Here is a 17,349-nt window from a genome sequence, read left to right as displayed (position 1 = left end):
ATCGCTCACTGAACGGGCCAGCTGGAGGAGGAGATACAAATAAATAAATAAAGCTCCATTCAGAAGGCTTGGTTGAAAAGCACACAGACTAAACTCAATTCTTACTGAAGGCTGCAGCAGATTGCCCCACGGGTGGCAGCGGCAAACCCACCAGGGGTGCTGCTCCACCGACCTCCCTGGGGGCTGCAGGGCAAGAGCTGGCCCCAGGCTCAGCCCCCTGGGACAGACACAAAGCCCTCGGCCCTATTTCATAGCCATTCCTGCCAGGACACCGCCCACGGGCACTTCCTCTGCACAGAAGTGAGGTCAGGAGGGTTTGGACAAGACTTTATTCCATTTGAAAGGGAACAGCAGAGGGGATTCAGGCACTCAGTGTTATCTCTGTGCGCATTTCACTCCCGCTTTCCTTGTAAAGTGCAAAGCTATTTCTTCTTTTAAAGCACTGGTCATTTAGTGGTTTTCATGTTTTTGATCTCCTGCAGCAGGTCAGACGTTAGAGTGAGACTGACCAGCAAGATCATGAAATCTTCAAAGTCAATTTTGTTCTCTGTCTCCTCATCCAGGGAAGAGATTACTTCCTGGTATTTTGGTTTGTTTTCTTGGCCCTATGGAGAATTTTAAATGGAGGAAAAAAAAAAAAAAAAAAAAAGACGTTACATTCCTTTTTTATTGTATCATCTGTAAAGAAAAAAGAAGCAGCATCATTTTTTGTTTCATATCTTCCTATTCAGGGTTTTATGTTCACATGCACATTAGTTTTTCTAAAGTTATCCCAAGAAACTCAAACAGAAATATTATTGTAATCAGACAGGAAAACAACTAGTCCCCAAAGTTTCCTGGATCCAGAATACATCTTCTAGAAGATCCCTGATCACGACTGCAAATCTGGTAGTGATGCATGCAGCTGGTAACTGCAGCATTCCTACCACTTGATAAAACTCCTGTTCTCTTTTGGGTTAGAAAGGGAGAAAAAAAAAAGCAAGAAGTTTGCAGCCACCAGTACTTATGTAACTGGTTTTCCACCATAGCTGGCTATTGGTTTTACTGGAGGGAGGGCGATGGATGGTGAGGTGCTCATGGCTCTGTAGCATGGGGTCAGCGTTCTGGCAAACTCCCAAATCCCTAATTAAATGCAATGGGTTTCTTATCCCGTAAACACACAAATACTTGTCATTACATGAGCTTTTTTTTTCTTTGTTTGCTTACAACTGCCCTCCTTTTCCAGCAACAATACAAACAGGCATGTCAACAGTGGTTTATTGCTGATGCTCCTCTTTAGCCCCACACCAGACTCAAGCTCAGCGCTAAGCAACTAATTCACCAAAGGCATTTTTACCAATTCACCAGCTCCTCACCTATGGATGAAATGATGAAAATTCACCAGCTCCTCCCCACCCCATGGACGGATGCACACACAGCAGTGAGACAGAGCCTGAGATGCCCGCTCACCCAAACTCTCACCTGTATGAAACTCAAAAACTGGGTCTGCAGCAGGTTTTTGGTTTCAGCTTTGCTGAGTTTGCCCTCCGGGTCAGCAGCGTTATTATACACCAGCGCAGCAGTAGCAACAGCTTTTTCAAGGTCTGAGCCTTTTTCTAGAGCTAGGGGGAAAAATGTTGCCAGCCTATCAGAAAAAGCAGTGTTTGAGGTATAATTGAAAGGAATGTGTCAGAAACATCCTGAGTGGGTGGAAATCAGTGTAGTTCCATTAAAGTTAATAAGCCTGAAACTGTTTGTACCCACAGAGGACCTGGCCTAGATTTTATTTGGAGTGGGCCAGCAACACACCTCCTGTCCCGTGGAAACACACCCGAAGGCAGGTTTCACATGGCCAGGGTGGGAGCCGGCAGGGACACAGGGTTGGGGGTGAGACCTGCCTGGCTGTCCCCTCTGGGGACCTGCTGCACCATGGGGACAGGCCACTCCAGACACCTCTTGCGTGCATGGGGACCCCCAGGGCCCTCCAGCAGGGAAAACATGGCCCAACAGATGTGCCCGTGTCTGAGTATCGGTGACAGAGCTGCACACTAGCGTTGAAGTGTGTTCAGGATTTGGGCTGAAATATTTGGCTGGGTTCATCCCCTCCTAAACCACATTCTACAGACCTTAGTTTTCCAGCCCACAGTTCCCAGCAGGTACCAGAGGTGGTTTGGGCTGTGATTTTAAGGGAAAGACAAGCAGAAGAGACATGGATGAATGCTGGGGCATCCAGGGGCAGTGAAGGGTCCCCTTACCTTTTATTGATGCCAGCTGCTTGGCTATAGGCATGCTGGTAGGGAGAGAGAAAGGACACACAGTTACCACCTGGTGAATTGAGCAAGCATATAGTTTCTCCATAATAAGCTTCCTCACTTTTATTTTATTTAATCCCCCAGAAACCTGAGGCTTCCCAAAGGAGACTCTCTTTCCTTCACAGCAGGAAGATCAACATCCCTCACAAGCGACACACATCACACAGCTCCCAGTTCTTAACCTAAGCAAGTAGCACGGAGTTTTTATTAGAGATGATAATTAAATAACTTGATCACTGGAGAGAGGCACTGCAGCCTGCGGTAAGTCTCTTCCTGGAGCTCTTTCATGTTCTGAAGAAGTTTCTTGGTTTTGAGCCCGTCCCCAGGGAAGCACAGAGGGCTTTGCCGTCCCCTGCCCAAGGGTGCTCCCACTTGGGAGCAGACATTGATAATAAATATAACATTTTTGCAGATAAATAGATCCAGATAAAGTCTTTCATGAACAAATCACCAGAGATGCAAAGAGTAGAGCAGTCACTTACCGCTTGGGCATCCCTGCCGCGGCTGGAGGGCTCTTCTGGGGGGAGGCAGGATTGACGGAGTAGTGCTTTGTGCTGGGGACGCTGGCCTTGCAGCCACACATCGTGAGGGCAGGCTGTTTGTGATCTCTAAGCAACTGGAGTAACAGCAAACAGGTGGATTCAGGCTCTGCCCCGTGCGAGCAGCCTGCCTGCAGCCGTGCCCCATCAATAATGTAAGTGCTACCTGCTGGTCACGGGACCAGCAAGTACGTGGGTCTGAACGGCCCCTGTGACGTTGGCAGGCAGAGTTGCTCTTTATTTTCTGGGATAACTTATTAGAAACAAACCAGACTCGGATGGGGCCTGAATCCCCTTACATCTGTGGGATGTAAAATTGCACCAGGACTAACTCAGCCACCAAAGCAGCACCCATTATCATTTTAATCAGAAGCCTTCCTGGTGTGGGATAAAGTAACTTGCCCCAGGCTGTGAAGAGAGCTGCTCCTATAGGCAGAGTCGGAAACCAGGTGTCTCCCAAATCCTGACCCAGCATCATCCTAGGAGAGCAGCACAAAAAGCTCTGCTGGTGCCCCAGCTACTAGCACGGCAGCGCCCAACACCACGCCTTGGCTTCGGTTTTTACCCGAGCAGACACTGCCTGCCTCCAAAAGCAGCACCGAGCCATCTGGCAGAGCAGCCGCGCAGTGGAGGAACTGGAAGGGCTCTGATGAACTTTGTTATTTGTTGGCATGGATATCGCTACCAGAAAACACACAGCTTGTCACGCCGCCCATCTCTGGGCACGTTCTTGACGCGCATCCTTTGCCAAGAGGTGTCCAGACAGGGTGACAGTGACCTAGAGGACCAAGTGGCTATTTTCATCCTTGGGGGGCCGTTAAAAGGTGGTGTCTTCAGCTACCTCATCCAGCACATCCTTCCTGGGGAAAGGATACAAGGCGATGTCAAAACTTCCCAGAATGAGACTTTATGTAACAGGACACGCAAAGGAGACTGCAACAGATGGCCTAGAGAATTAAAATGTTTTCCTCGTTTAGTAGAAGCTAAATTACTGAAGGCTAATGAATAAGGATGTTCACCACCTTACTGTTCCTGGATTTTAATTATCTTAAAAAGCATGGGAAAAGAGAACCTTTAATTTTCCATCTAAGAGTGTCATTACTCAAACAATTCAGAGCCTTTTTCTGAGAGGTTTAAGCTGTCTTAGATCTCTAGTGCGTTCTTTAGGACTGGCTCATGAATAAAACAGAGCCTATAATTGCAATGACGCAGCCAAAACACATATAATCAATGCTCATTATCCCATCAATTAACACACTAAAATTAAACAAGAATTCAGGCTTAGTAATCTGCCATAAGCTCTTAAAAAAAAAAAGTCTTGATATCACGTTGAAGTGATAATTCCCTTTTACATCTGTTGAACCATACAAGAAGGCATGAAAAAGCCTTATATCCTGGTTAATCCATCCTGGTGGTGTTTGGTCTCAGCATCCGAGGTAAAAACGAGAGCGAGGAACAGCCCCTGTTGCGTGGTTATCAGCTCCAGGCGGTGCTGGGAGCTGCCGAGCAGAGCCAGCTCCCTGGGCTTTGGGCTCTTTCCATCACAGATCAGATTTCAGCTCAATTTTAATCCTTTTTTTTTTTTTTTTTGCATTTAACTGACTTTTGGGAGCCTGTTCTCCAGAGCAGATGATTTCCTTTGCTGGGGCATTAGCAAGCCCAGGCAAGCCTGGGAAACTTTATCTCTCTAGGATGTATTAATTAGTGCACACAGGAGCGTTAGTGCATTACAGAGACAGGGTAGCACAAGGATAACCCTTGCTTTTGCAAGCGTTGATCAGCTTTGAAGACAGCAAGATTTTGGCTGTGTGTGTTGGTGCAGTATTCTGGTCAGCAAGGTGTGAGGGAGAGGGGCCATCTGTTCTGTATCTATTTTGATCCGCTCTATTTATGTTTCAGATATCCAGGTGCTTCTATCAGGCAATTTTTAGCACATTTCACACATTAACAATATTGTCTGCACAAAATATGCAACCTGATGCTTACGGCTACACAATCTTTACATGCAGTTCTGTTCAGATTTTGCAAGCGCTGCAAAAAGCCTCTGCCTCCCCTTCCTTTTTGGTACTTTCCCAGAGTTTTCCCATCCCTTCTAAGAACTTCCTGCCATTCAGTATAGTTTATGTTGCAACACACTTGTGTGCACAGAGTCCCGGCTCCCTTAGTGATGCCCCTACAACAGCGGCCAGAGGCAGGTGTAAGCTTGCCCGTGCTGGGGCAGGGGCGGTGGCACAAGGGAGTGCCCAAAGCTGCAGAGGCACTTGAGCCATTTTCCAGCCAGCCTTCATTTCTGCAAACTCCCAGGAGCTGCAGGAGAAGTGTTGCTAACTTGCACCCAGGATGCTAAAAGCCTGATTTCTTTGTGACGAGAACGTGGTCATTTTGATCTTACCTAATGTTAATTTTTTCCCCCAAAGGGTGAGGAATGGGAAGCCCCCATGCGATGCCCCCAGGTCTCACTGTGCAGGCTGAACCAGGACCATCCGGTGCTCTGTGGGCTCAATCCTAGCACTGTGGTGGCTGTGGGACCACAGCAGCCCGCTCTGGGGACTTTTCCAGGTGGAACCTTTACCTGGAGACAAGGACACTTTGTCTCTAGAGGGAAACAAAAAAGGCAGCTCAACAGAAGGAGAGTAAAGCTGACACCAGCCTCCTGCTGAGGCTTCCTGATTGCCTTTATTGAGCTCACATGCTGCTAAGCATCCAGAAGAAAACAAAACGCAAGCCTGTGCAAAACTTGAACCTAGGACTGACCAAGGAGAGGTCCCCATCCAGGAGGCATGGACACCTCAGCCCACCTCCCCACCATACGCAGGAGATGCTGTGTGGCGCTCAGCCTGGGGTCGAGCTCTGGGGCCACGAATGAATAAAATGTTAATGAATCCCACTGCTGAGGCAGAGCAGGTAAAATACCATTTAAGAAAAGCTATTAGAAGCAGGCTGTCTGCAGGGAAACATCGTTTGTCATCGCACGCCCAGGCACTTCTCAGATGTGGCGCATAGCACAGGCCGAAATCTGCTCGTGCTTCCCGTGGGGCTGCCGGGGAGCTCAGAGGCCACGGGGGTCCTTGGCATGCAGGCAACCAGCTCCCTCGCTGCCTTTGAAGATCTAACATGAAAAAGATATAAGGCACGATCCCAACAGTTTTGGTATAGCATTCATTTTCAGAGTGAAGTCTGAAAATATTATTACCAAATAACCTTCCCTCTGAGACACATTTTACTAAAGGACGATTAGACTTTAAAAAGGCAGCTCTACTCATTAAAAATGGAAAATCTTATTAAAGAAAGACACAACAATAAAAATGTAAGAAAAGAAACCGGTTGCTAAATGCGACAAAAGGGATGCTCCCCCTGCTCAACTACTAAAATGTTATAGCAAAATGCTAAAAAAAATCCAAATCTTCACACTGATGTATGCACTGATGGATGATGGGACAATTGGTGCCAGATATTAATATGGAAACACAGATTGTTGCTGCTCTTAGAAAGTTCCAGGAGGAGAAGCTCTTGGGTTTAGTAGCAAGAGGGAATAGAAAGTAATCCTGGAAAAGAATAGCTAAGCCAAGGAGAGCATAAGGTAAGTAGCCCATCCGTTCACATACATGCAGATTTTGATCTGCCAAAAGGGAGAAAAACAGGTAGCAGAGGCAGCTGGTACCCAAAGCCACTCTCCCTGCCCTCTCCAGCCCCTCTCCTCATCCCACAGAGGGGATGAGGCTGCAGCTCTGCAACATCCTTCCCTCCCCAGTCAAGAGCAGTGGGGAAATCCCCAAACAAGATGTGAGCATACCTCTTGCTGGGCTGGGAGGCACACAGAGAGAAAGTCCTGTGCTCCCACCTCCCTGTTGCGCTCATAGAGGTACCTGCCTCTCCTCCTCAGCACTACACTTGATCACTTGATAAAGCAAATATGCTCCCATCCAGGGTGACTGAGAAATGGGCTATAAAGAGAAACACATGGGAAAACAGGAGGGACAGCACAGAAGCTCAAGTAACATTTTTTTTTTTTTTCCAGGCTGACCTAGTTACTTAACTAACTGGCAGAGATACTCACTAATGATGGAGAAGAAAAGCAATCAGTCTGCCAGCAGCAGTTTCACAGAGGATGCTAGAGTTTACTTAGCTATTTGTCTTAAAACCAGGATACATCAAATAAAGTCTTTGCTGTCTTGCTGCTTGACATTCTGCTGTACAGTCACTATTCCCAGTTCAAATAAACTTCCAATTCCTCAGCGACTGCCAAAGGATGTGATAAGACTTGAATCCAGATGAACACAGAGGAAGCATTCAGAAACATTTTCTTATGTAACACAGACAAGTACATGTATCATTTTTGTTTTCACTTATGCTGCCGCCAGAGTATATTAATCTGAAAATCTGTAGATGAAGAGATTTTCCATCCCTTCTAATTCACAGTGAAGACTAGTCCCTGCAGGATTTATCGGACAACTGCCAGCTCATCTGTTCTGCATGGCAGCAAGGTAATAGTGTACCTGTGACCAATCAGTAAAGCAAAAGGCAAGTCTTTCATGAAAACATGGACCTTTTTTACTACTCTTGTCAACTGTAGCACCAGTTCTGCTCTTCTTGAGACAATCTTTGCTCAGATTAGGAGTTCCACAAGTAATACCCAAAATAAGTCAACGTCTCACACCTCTGGTCTTATACTGCAGTTCCTGTGCTCACATGGTCACACAAGAATTTCAGCTTGTTGGAAACGCAAGAACAAACCTCAGCAAAACTCAAGTTTCTGACACTCAGCATAGAAAAGTTTGGAAATGGGACCCTAATCACCTAGGTGGAAAAGTTGATGAAGAAAAATTTGGATCACGCAAAAAGCGTACTCCTCTACTTCTAAGAGAGAGGCATTGAGTACACAGTTTACGATAGTCCTGATCAACAAATACAAAGTGGATTAAAAAAAATAAAATGATTTGAGGGGAAGTAGGATGACATGTGAAGAGCTTACAGCGCATTCCCATCCCTCCCCACAAGCACAGATTTCAATTTCTTTTCACTTGCCTATATATAACTTTTTCCAAACTTAAAAATGAAGGAACAAAAGAACAGAAAGCCAAAATAATTTTTTTCACTGACCCAGAAAATTGGATTTTGATCCCATTTGGAATACAAGGACATTTAGTTATTCAAGTTTGTCTTTTCTTAGGGTTGAGAAACGGCTTTTCCAGCAATCCACAGAACTGGTGCAGTTAGCACAGCACAGGGCTAGTCCTACTGACGGATGGAAAGAGAGGCATAGAGGTGGGCAGATATTAAATTGCAGTTTAATTTTTGTTTAAACTTGTGATAGTGACCTTTAATGACAAGTATCTGTAGAAGTGTTGTACTCCACTAAACATTAAAACAAACCTCATAAAGGTGTTGGAAAACAGTGAGAATATGACCAATAAGGTCAAGCACAGAGATAATATTCTATCCATCTTCTTAGTTATTTTGCAGTGACATTTTAATATTATCATACTCTGAAAACATGCATTGTATGCAATAACTTTATTAGGGTCAAATAGATATCACAATATAGATTCATCCACCGAGTAGCCATAAACTGGTTACAACAATCATAGAAGAAACTAAGCTGTTTTAAGCTAATATGCTTTCAACATTACAGCTCATACAATAAGATTATATACTGATACACTTTTATTTAGAAATGCAGATGATCAGTTTGGACTAGTACATTGTGCTTCAGGCTTTAATTTCTGTCAATGCATCCCATATGCCATAGTGAGGACAGGCTGAATTTTCCAGGGAGAAATCAGAACCGGCTAAGAACCTGGCTCTGGCTATTTTAGGGTGAGTTCCTCTGAACTTGGGTTATTTGGTCAATCCAGTTACATTCTCCAGTGGCACCAAGCTAGCGCTCAGAGCAGCAACAGAACAGAGGGATATCTAACAATCTCTGAACAGCACGGATAGAAAGACTGTCTTATGAGAAGAGGGTAGAGAGGAATATTTATGCTTTGTGAAGTCACAACAGTACATGCATTTTTCATGTTTTGCTGTACTGAGCAACAGGGCATCTTCAGGTGGTTTTGTATACTGATATCTGCACCTCTGTTATCTTAGTTAAATAAATACCTTTGTAAACATATAACACAGTTACTTGGTCCTTATTCTCCACAGCTCACATTAAAAGATTCACAAAACATCCATAGAAATAGTGATTTATAGAATGAATACTTAGCTCAGTTAAATGGAATAAACATTGGTTAGGTACCATATATACTACTGAATGCCATTTCAAGGAAAAACATTTTTGTTACAAAGCATTCAGAACTTGGGTAAGCCATATATTCAACTCTGCAAAATATATAAAAGATGCATACTTCTTTTAAACGGACATTTAACAAAGTGTAGTGGCAGAAATTGAGAAGTTCCATTTTCACAGTCCAGACAGTTGGTAGTATGAAACTGCTTATCCATGCACTAAATTACAGATGACTTGGTTAATTGAAATAATAGTAAAATCTTAAGAAATGGAAGATATAATCAAAACAAATGCTCCAAAGAGTCACAGACAGGCAGTTTTGAAAATGTTACATGCATGGATATACAGAATAATCAGTAGAAATAACAGTAAAACACTTCTGTTTGTCACCAAAATGCAGAAGGAAATTCAGTTATATTATGCATATTAAATACTACAGACTTGTGGCTACAAAATGCTTCTACCATCTCAACACATACAAAACTACCATAAAGTTATCTCTACAGAACATACTACAACACGGACTCCAGGTCACCACCTGCAATGTGCAACTCCTGACATTAGTCAGGGGCTAAAAATGCCAGCCCCAGCCACGGGCCACCTCCCATCCACCTCAGAAGGTAGGGCAAGATGTTCAATCGACATTGAACACTGTGTTGTAGTATTAATTTGTGTGAAACCCTTAAAAACCTGGTGCCGCTGAAACTCGAGACCTGTTAAACGCTCTGTGTGTGAGGGATGTAAGAGCTTGTGCTGCGTGAAACCTTAGATTTGATTAGCGAAGGAGGTTGGCCCGCTCTGGCCGTAGCTCTGGGGCTGGCCGTAGTCACCCACCTGCCCGTAGGAGCCTGGCTGGTTGTAGCCCCCGGCTGGCCCGTAGCTGTCTTGGTTGTAGCCACCCTGGTTGTAGCTGCTGGACTGCTTCTCCATGGTGTCTGGAGGGTGCCGCTGACCCGAGGAGTGCCAGCCCGTCTCCTTAAACACAAACCAAATGTTGCCTGCCCACAGGATAAAGTTCAAGAATCCAAAGACCTGGATGGAGAGAAAAGGATCTCGTCACCCCACAGTTGTGGTGACACCGCCCAGCCTGATGGTTGGGACCCTGCATGGTCCTTGGAGAAGGCAGGGCTGCTCCCAGTCAGTCCATCTCCCCAAATCCGCCAGAAAGGTTCCTCAGCTGTGGAGCAAACACCTAAATTCACCTCCCTTAGCTCTAGCTGGCTAGGTTAAGTGCGTTTCCCCTGCTGTTTTAGAACAAGGTTGGCATTTTCAGCTAATTTTTTGTTGTTTGAGAACATAATTTAGTTTAAAGAAACATTGGAAAGATAAAATGGGAAGGAAATATTTTTAAAAGAGAGGAATTAATTGCTCAGCTGACTTTAAATAATTTATTTTGTTCTTCAAACATTTTCTAAATACTGAAATGACATTTAAACACGCCGTTTAAGCAGAGAGACTGATTTATATTGCTCTTTTTTGAGGATTTTTAAAGGAATCTGTCAGGCACAAAACCTTTCCTTCCTTAAGGACAGCACAGACTCCTTTTCCAAAGCATTGAAGCTGGGCAGCTTACAAGCAAGCAGGCTGATGGACTTGCTTGGAAAGGCACATTGCTTCCTCCAAGCTCCTGCCCTTCACACCCATCCCACTGCTGCTCCACAGCACCTGCTCTGAGTCAGGCTCTGCCTTTCCCTGCGGCAAGCTCCTATTTCCATTGATGGCATTTCAGCTAACAGGTTTACATTAGCTAATTTGGATCAACACACGGGTGAAAGAGATGAAAGTACATTTGCAAGGTAATGGTGAAAACAATCAAATTCACTTACAACCGAAGTGTTCAGGCTCGACATAACAGGACTGCGAACAGGCAAGCATTTGTTGGACTGCTGTTTGCAGGCTGACATCAGTAATAGCACCTCGTCTGGGTCGGTCGCAATCTTTACATCTGACAGTCCTTTAGCCCAAGCAGATGAGCCCACTAGCCACAAGAATGAGAAGACCACTGTCACAATGAAATCCTAAAAGACAAATCAGTTGGGAGCATTATACTGGTGTGTCCATTGAGAAGAAAAATAATGTTAAAAAATCACCAGAAAGCTGAAAGCTTGCATCCGAGAAGAGAGAAATAAACAAATAAGAGCTTGTTATTTTGCAACAGGTCATGATTACTGTCATCACCTACAGCACTAATTTTCAGAAGAACTTGATGTGCCCTGTGGCTGCCACCAACATCTTGAGCCAGAGGGCAGCTTTACAAGCACATGGACAGTATGCAGGGTGCTGAGCTGCCTTGTGAATCTGTTTGGGATGTCTGGTGCAATTCAAAAATTCAGATGCCCATGAAGGAGCTTGGCCCTCCTGAGGGCTCTGGATTTCCAATGGAAAGTGTTTCCATCAGCGGCAGCATCTGAGGCAGAACCTGGAACTGGCTAATCCTCAGCTACCAGATGAGGAGCTTTCTCACAAGCTACAGGTAAGGCCAAATGTCCCTGTTGAATGAACTGTGCAGCCGCTAATTATGACGAGCAAACAAATAAACAGAAAGCCTTGCCAAGCACAGAGACTGCTCAGCTCCTCTGTCCCGGCAGCGCTTTTGCTCCTAATCCCCATCGATGAGAGAAGAGGGGAAAAGGTGCGGCGGTGCCTCCAGGCTGCAGCGACTCCCAGCAGCTCTGCTCTGAACCACTCTGCTCACTTTTCCCTCGAAAGGCTCTCAGGAGCACGCACAGGCATAAACTTCTCCTTGTCTTGGCCAGAACAAGTGGCCAAGTGACACTGTTGCTGTGTGGGTTTGGGGGGAGAAGGGGGAGGAGGTGTGATTTTTCAAGCTTTCTTGTGTCTTGCTAAAACAGAAGAGCCTTTCTGCTGTCATCTCTCATCCCATCTGTCAGCCCACAGCAGATGGTGGAGGTGCCAAAGTCTAACATACCGCTGACTGCATTGCTGCGGCTCGATACCCCAGCTTGGTGGGGGCTGCTTCCCCTTTCCCCCTACAAAGTAAAGGTGTGCGAGAAAGGAGGAGAAAACGGTTGGTAAGAACGCAGCATTTAGGGTCTGTATCCAAAGAAATAAGGGATCCTCTGGGAAAAATCAGTCTCCTTTTCTACAGACACCCTGGGGATTGGGCTCTCCATGGCACGAAGCGTGGACGCGAGCCTCTGCGATGGGAGAGGCAGCAGGAGATGAACCAGCCACTCGAGTGAGCCCTGAACAAAGGACTGCTCCGCTCACGCAGATGGGATTAAATTAAGCGTGCTTGGATGCTTCCCAGAGAATACATCCTTTTTTTTAAACAGTGCCACAACTTATTCTCTGCAGGCCTGTGTCTGCCACAGCGCTTTGAGTTCCTCCGACCTCCCTTGGTGCTGCCCAAACAGGCCCTCTGGGAGGGCGTGCTGCGAAGGCTGGGAGCTGACAACTATCTTAGCGCCCAGCAGGACCCGGTGTAGGCAGAGGCACGTAGCCCACGGTGTGTTCTCTTCTCAGGGAGATTTCCAGCAAGAAAAATTATCGTACGCTTTGTGTCCTCGCACTAACGGAATGAGAAATGGATTTCCTAGAGACAACAGCTCAATTTAAAATATTTTCCTAAAAATTCCAGCTGGTAGAAATGCCAAATACTTGCTAAGCTATGAATTATGATGGTATATGCTTTTTTCTTGCAATGAGGCTTGACGCGTTACGTACCTGGCTGCCAAGCCCACATACAGGCTTCCATCAACCCAATAGACTAGGATGTACAAGGGGGTTGGGGAATACTTTTCTTAAAGAATAATGAATTATCTCTCAACATCACCATGCTGTTATGCTTTCCAAGTGAAATCAAGCTCTGGAATCAGTGCCTTAACAATAAAATAAACAAACAGTAGGTAGAAATTCAAGGGAGAGACAATCAGACCAAAACTAACATAACATAGAAGATGAAACTTGCACAAAAGAGGAAAGTTTTAAACTGAGCAAAGCTCTCCAGGCAAGTACCTACAACAGAGGGGTTCAGACCCTCTCTCCAGCTCACACCGTCATGCTCTTGGCTGGACCCATCCTGCTCACGAGCATCACTTGTGAGCTGCTCCAGCATTTCATGTAGCACACACTGACCTCAGTGCTGCAGTCTGAAGGATTCACACCACTTTAAAAGCTGCAGGGACTAAAGCCAGGGTGGTCTTCAGCCACAAGCACAAGCCTTTCTGCTCCAAGTGGGGCAGAGAGGTTGGAATTTGATGGTCTTTAAAGCCCCTTCCGACCCAAACCCTTCCACGATTCTGTGACTGGAGAATTTGCTGCATGTCTTCCGCACTGTGCAAGGAACAAAATATATGACGAGAGCAAACTTGTGTCTTCCCTATTTATTTTGAATCTTTGCTAACCTTCAAGCTTTGGCTGGGACTTGAACCTTTCTTGTTTTCAAGTGGGTTTGGATTCCTGGCTGAACATTTTCACAGCTCTGGGTGGAACAGAGTTACAAGATAATGACATGCTGAAAATAAAAGTGAATTTCAAGCTAAGCTGTTCTGTGGCTTAATGTTTATCTGGGGAATTTCTCCTTGGTAATTAAAGCCAGAGTGCCTGCATACTAAAACAAATCTAGCATTTGAATGTTTAATATCCCCATAGCATGTTTTTTTTTTTTTTTTTCCCTCCTTTGGAACAAAGTAATTTTTGTAGTTGTTGTCTTGAAACGATGCCTACAGATCTCTTTGGTGTGTATTGTGGTATGGTTACTCTATACTTCTAATTGTGAAGTTTCTTTTTCAGATCTCAGCTGAGATACTTTGGTCTGCCTACAGGTGCCTTTGGGAAGAAAGCAAAATAGGAACATGTAGGAGAAAGCAGAAAACAAGATTTAAAATATGCAGAATATCCAAGGAGGGAATTTTCAAGAGCTTGAAGTATGCACAACAAGAAAAAAATCTTGCTGCCTTATTCACATTGAAACTTCCTATTACCAACTTTGCCAAAAATGCCTAATTGGGACAATTTTATCTATTGTATGATTTAGAATAGAACTGTGAATGTGCCTTTTCCTCTCATGGTAATCAAAATATTTCTATCAGCCACCAGCTTTTGCCAAATTCCTGACTTTGGGGCAGCAGTGAGATGTGGATCCAGAACCCCAGCACCCTGCATGCCCTCAGCCAGCCAAACCCGCCTGCAGAAGGCACTGCTCCATGCAGCAGCAGGTGCCTTTCCCTGCTCTGAGCTGCTCAGCACCTTCAGCAATCCCCAGGGAGCTGTAACCCATGTCCCTCCCTGCCTTCCCTGCTGCCCCGGCCAGCACAGTACCAGGCAGGACAAATCACTCCAAAGCCTGGCTTTCACGGTCACACAGGAACCAACCCACCAACCCCCTCCACGAGAGCCCCAGCCTGGGAAAGCAGCCAGTGGCTGCAGGTAACAAACACCTTCTTACAATATAGCTCTTTTTTGGTAGCAAAACCTGCTTCATCTTTTCCAATGTCACTTGTGCCTCTCCTCAAGAAGCTTCTGAGCTCACAGGCGAGGTGCACGCTGCTGCACCCCGGGGCAGGGCAGTGGGCTCCCCTTGCTCTTTGTTTGCCCCTTGGTCTGCACAAAATCCCACCCTGGGTTTCCTGCAGAACCCAGCTTTGAGCCAGTTACACGCTTTGTGCTGCAGTCTGCAGCCCTGGGAGCTCTCTGACAGCAGAGACACGCAGGGCTCTTTGGGAGGCACCAGTGGTTGCAGCAAGGTCACAGAGCTTCGAGAAAGAGATGACAGAAGTGGGCTGACATAGCTCTTTGAAATGCAAAGAACTATTCAGGTTATTCACATTTTTGTTGGTTTTGTTGTTGTTTTGTTTTGTATGTCACTAAAAAGAAATCAGTCTTTGTTTTTACAGGTGGCCCTCTATTCTTTGCCTATTTATTTTCTAGAAGGCAGGGCAAAGCAGAGGAAATTAAACATGTTTAACCAAAGACACCTCCAAAGAGAGAATTAGCAGTATACTTTACTCACTTGGTCCACAACATATGTAAAGAACCAAACGGCTTTCTGCTTAATGTGATTATTCACGGGACTCCAGATGCAAACGACCTCATCTCCTTACCTGTAAGCATCTTTATGCACTGCAATAATGAGATTATCAAATAATCACTACAAAAATGAAATATCTCTTTCCAGGGTTATGTCAGTCACTTTTTTGACTAAATCACTTTACGCTTTTGTATCAGTTGATTGGATGCTAATCAAGAGATGTACACGTACACACAAGTGCATGTGATTTTTCCCTCTGCAACTTTAATCCCAGGTAAACTCTGCTCATTCCTTTAGGAATTGGCAATCCAAGGTCTTCTCTCAGATTTATCTATCCAGGACGAAGCCACCCATATTGTCTCTCTGCGGAGGCTGCAAGGCAAGATGAGGGTACACATGTTATCTGCAACTGTTGCTCACTGCACAGTGCGTCCTGACAGCCACAGGAGGAGCTAGCAGCTCCAAGTACTGGGAATATTTCCCTGCCGTGATGTCTCACTCCTCTCTGAACATTAAAATATTTTTTCCACAGTTAAAGTGATGCTCAGCTGAGCTCTCAGCACAGGCAGTTGCTTTTCCCTGTATTTGTGTGAGCAAGGTGAATTCAAAACATTTGTAACTGAAATTCTCTCCATGAGTTTCATGTGACCAAGCGGTCATTTAATTCTTTACAGTCATATGGTCTGCATTCAGTCAGGCCTGCTGCAATTTGGGATGCATTGATAATGCTTTACTGCCTGTGCAAGGGATTTTTGATTTTGTTTTTTCTCCTCTCTCTACTTCTATCATACTTATTTTTCAAATCCTAAGAAGACGTCAGGAAGAAAGGCAGCCAGCTCTGAAAGGGCACAACCAAAAGGCAGATGCCACCCCAGACTGAGCAGCTACCAAGCCAAGAGGAAGTAGAAGGCCTAAAATGGGAAGGGTTTTAAATACAAAATTATGATCAGGCTCTGCAGCAGAAGCAAGGACAGACAAAACCATCTCCAAGCTCATCACTAAGAGACAAAAACCTGGTAGCCTGGCAGCAGTGCCTGACCCACTGATCTGCTCTACTTAGGAGAGACAAGAGGACGGCTCTGCCTCTCGTGCTGATGCGCTGGGTGACTGCTAGTGTGGCTCAGGCATGCACAAAGTAACCCAGATCTCTGCAGAGATTGTCTTTGGCAGGAACAATCTCTATCAAATATCTGATTTGTTACAGGTGTGATCTCATGGGTGCTTCACTGCAGGGTGGCATCTTCCCAGAGCTGGGAAATGCATCGCCTGCCTCCCTTGCACAACGCATTACATCCCTCAGGTGAGCCCTGCAGCCCTGGGGAACTGGTTCGCACTCTGAGTGTCCCTTCACTCTTGAATCCCTTCTGGCTAAAGCTGTTTTTTCTCTGCTTTAGGCCCTGAATTTTCCTTTAATCTCCACTGCACAGGACCTACTCCTTGCCCCAGGCAGGCTGCAGATGTATGCAACCGCTGCAGTGGGCAGCCTCTGAGGAGACCACTGGGGATGTGGTCCAGGTGAAGAGTTTTGTTTTGTTTTGTTTTTGGTAAAACAAACCAAAGCTGGCAGCACAGAGGAGATGCTAGAGCACATTGGACTCCCCTCCTGGCAGGTGTGACTGGACATAACCCTAAGCCACTGCTCAGCACCTCTTAGCCTGGCTCCTGCCCCAGCAGGAGCTGCTTTTGCTGTAGGGCACAGAAGCATCTTTATATTCAGAACAAATAAGGTCACTTAGGCTTGGTTTAAAGACTGGAAAACTGCAAACAGCGGCTTTGGTAACAGACACCAGTTAAATTTAACCTGTAGATTCAATTACAATCCATTACACAGAACAAATTAAATCAATGCCACGCTGATGCTGTAGCGGATTGCACCATGCATCCTGTGACAAACACGACTGCAGCAGCTGTGACAGGAAAGTCCTAGACAATGGCAAATGGCAACATCATAAGCTGACATATTAGTGTTATTTATCTTGTTCCTTTTTCTATTATGCAGGATAGCATGGTTGGTCAGAAAAAAAGAATTATTTTCCACAAGAAAGTTTAAATGGCAGATCTCTGCAACTAATCCCTTGATGAGGCAGTTTGAAACGAGATACTGAATCAAGCAAAGCAAGGCACTATTTATTTACTGTTTCTATAGGGACCCCTTCATCTTGCCCAGTTTACCTCTCCTTTTACTATGATGATTTCCCTTCCTTCCTCCTTAATTCTTCAGGGTGAGAGGGAAAGTCCCAAAGACTTCCAAAGGAAGAGGCTTCATTCCCTTTAATGCAGACTGAGAACCTTCAC

At 45.3% G+C, this 17,349-nt stretch overlaps 2 protein-coding genes across 2 annotated transcripts in view; both read right to left on the bottom strand.

Annotated features, from left to right (window-relative positions):
- Window positions 1-446: 446 nt before the first annotated feature.
- On the bottom strand, window positions 447-2,874 carry SNTN (sentan, cilia apical structure protein; the record flags this gene model as incomplete). The annotated part of the gene is made up of 4 exons (XM_084292459.1): window positions 447-605; window positions 1,462-1,601; window positions 2,235-2,269; window positions 2,774-2,874. 4 exons carry the CDS (start codon window positions 2,872-2,874, stop codon window positions 447-449), a joined length of 435 nt encoding a protein of 144 aa, XP_084148585.1.
- Window positions 2,875-9,827: 6,953 nt separating this feature from the next.
- SYNPR (synaptoporin) overlaps window positions 9,828-17,349 on the bottom strand; it is a gene marked incomplete at both ends in the record, with an annotated part of 104,061 nt that continues 96,539 nt past the window's right edge. The window contains 2 exon segments of the mRNA XM_084292917.1: window positions 9,828-10,094; window positions 10,889-11,080. Coding sequence (XP_084149043.1) covers window positions 9,828-10,094; window positions 10,889-11,080 — 459 coding nt within the window.

The sequence above is a fragment of the Netta rufina genome, assembly GCF_964035555.1.
Source record: "Netta rufina genome assembly, chromosome: 10".
Classification (NCBI taxonomy): Eukaryota; Metazoa; Chordata; class Aves; order Anseriformes; family Anatidae; genus Netta; species Netta rufina.
This window is presented reverse-complemented; position numbering and strand designations above follow the sequence as displayed.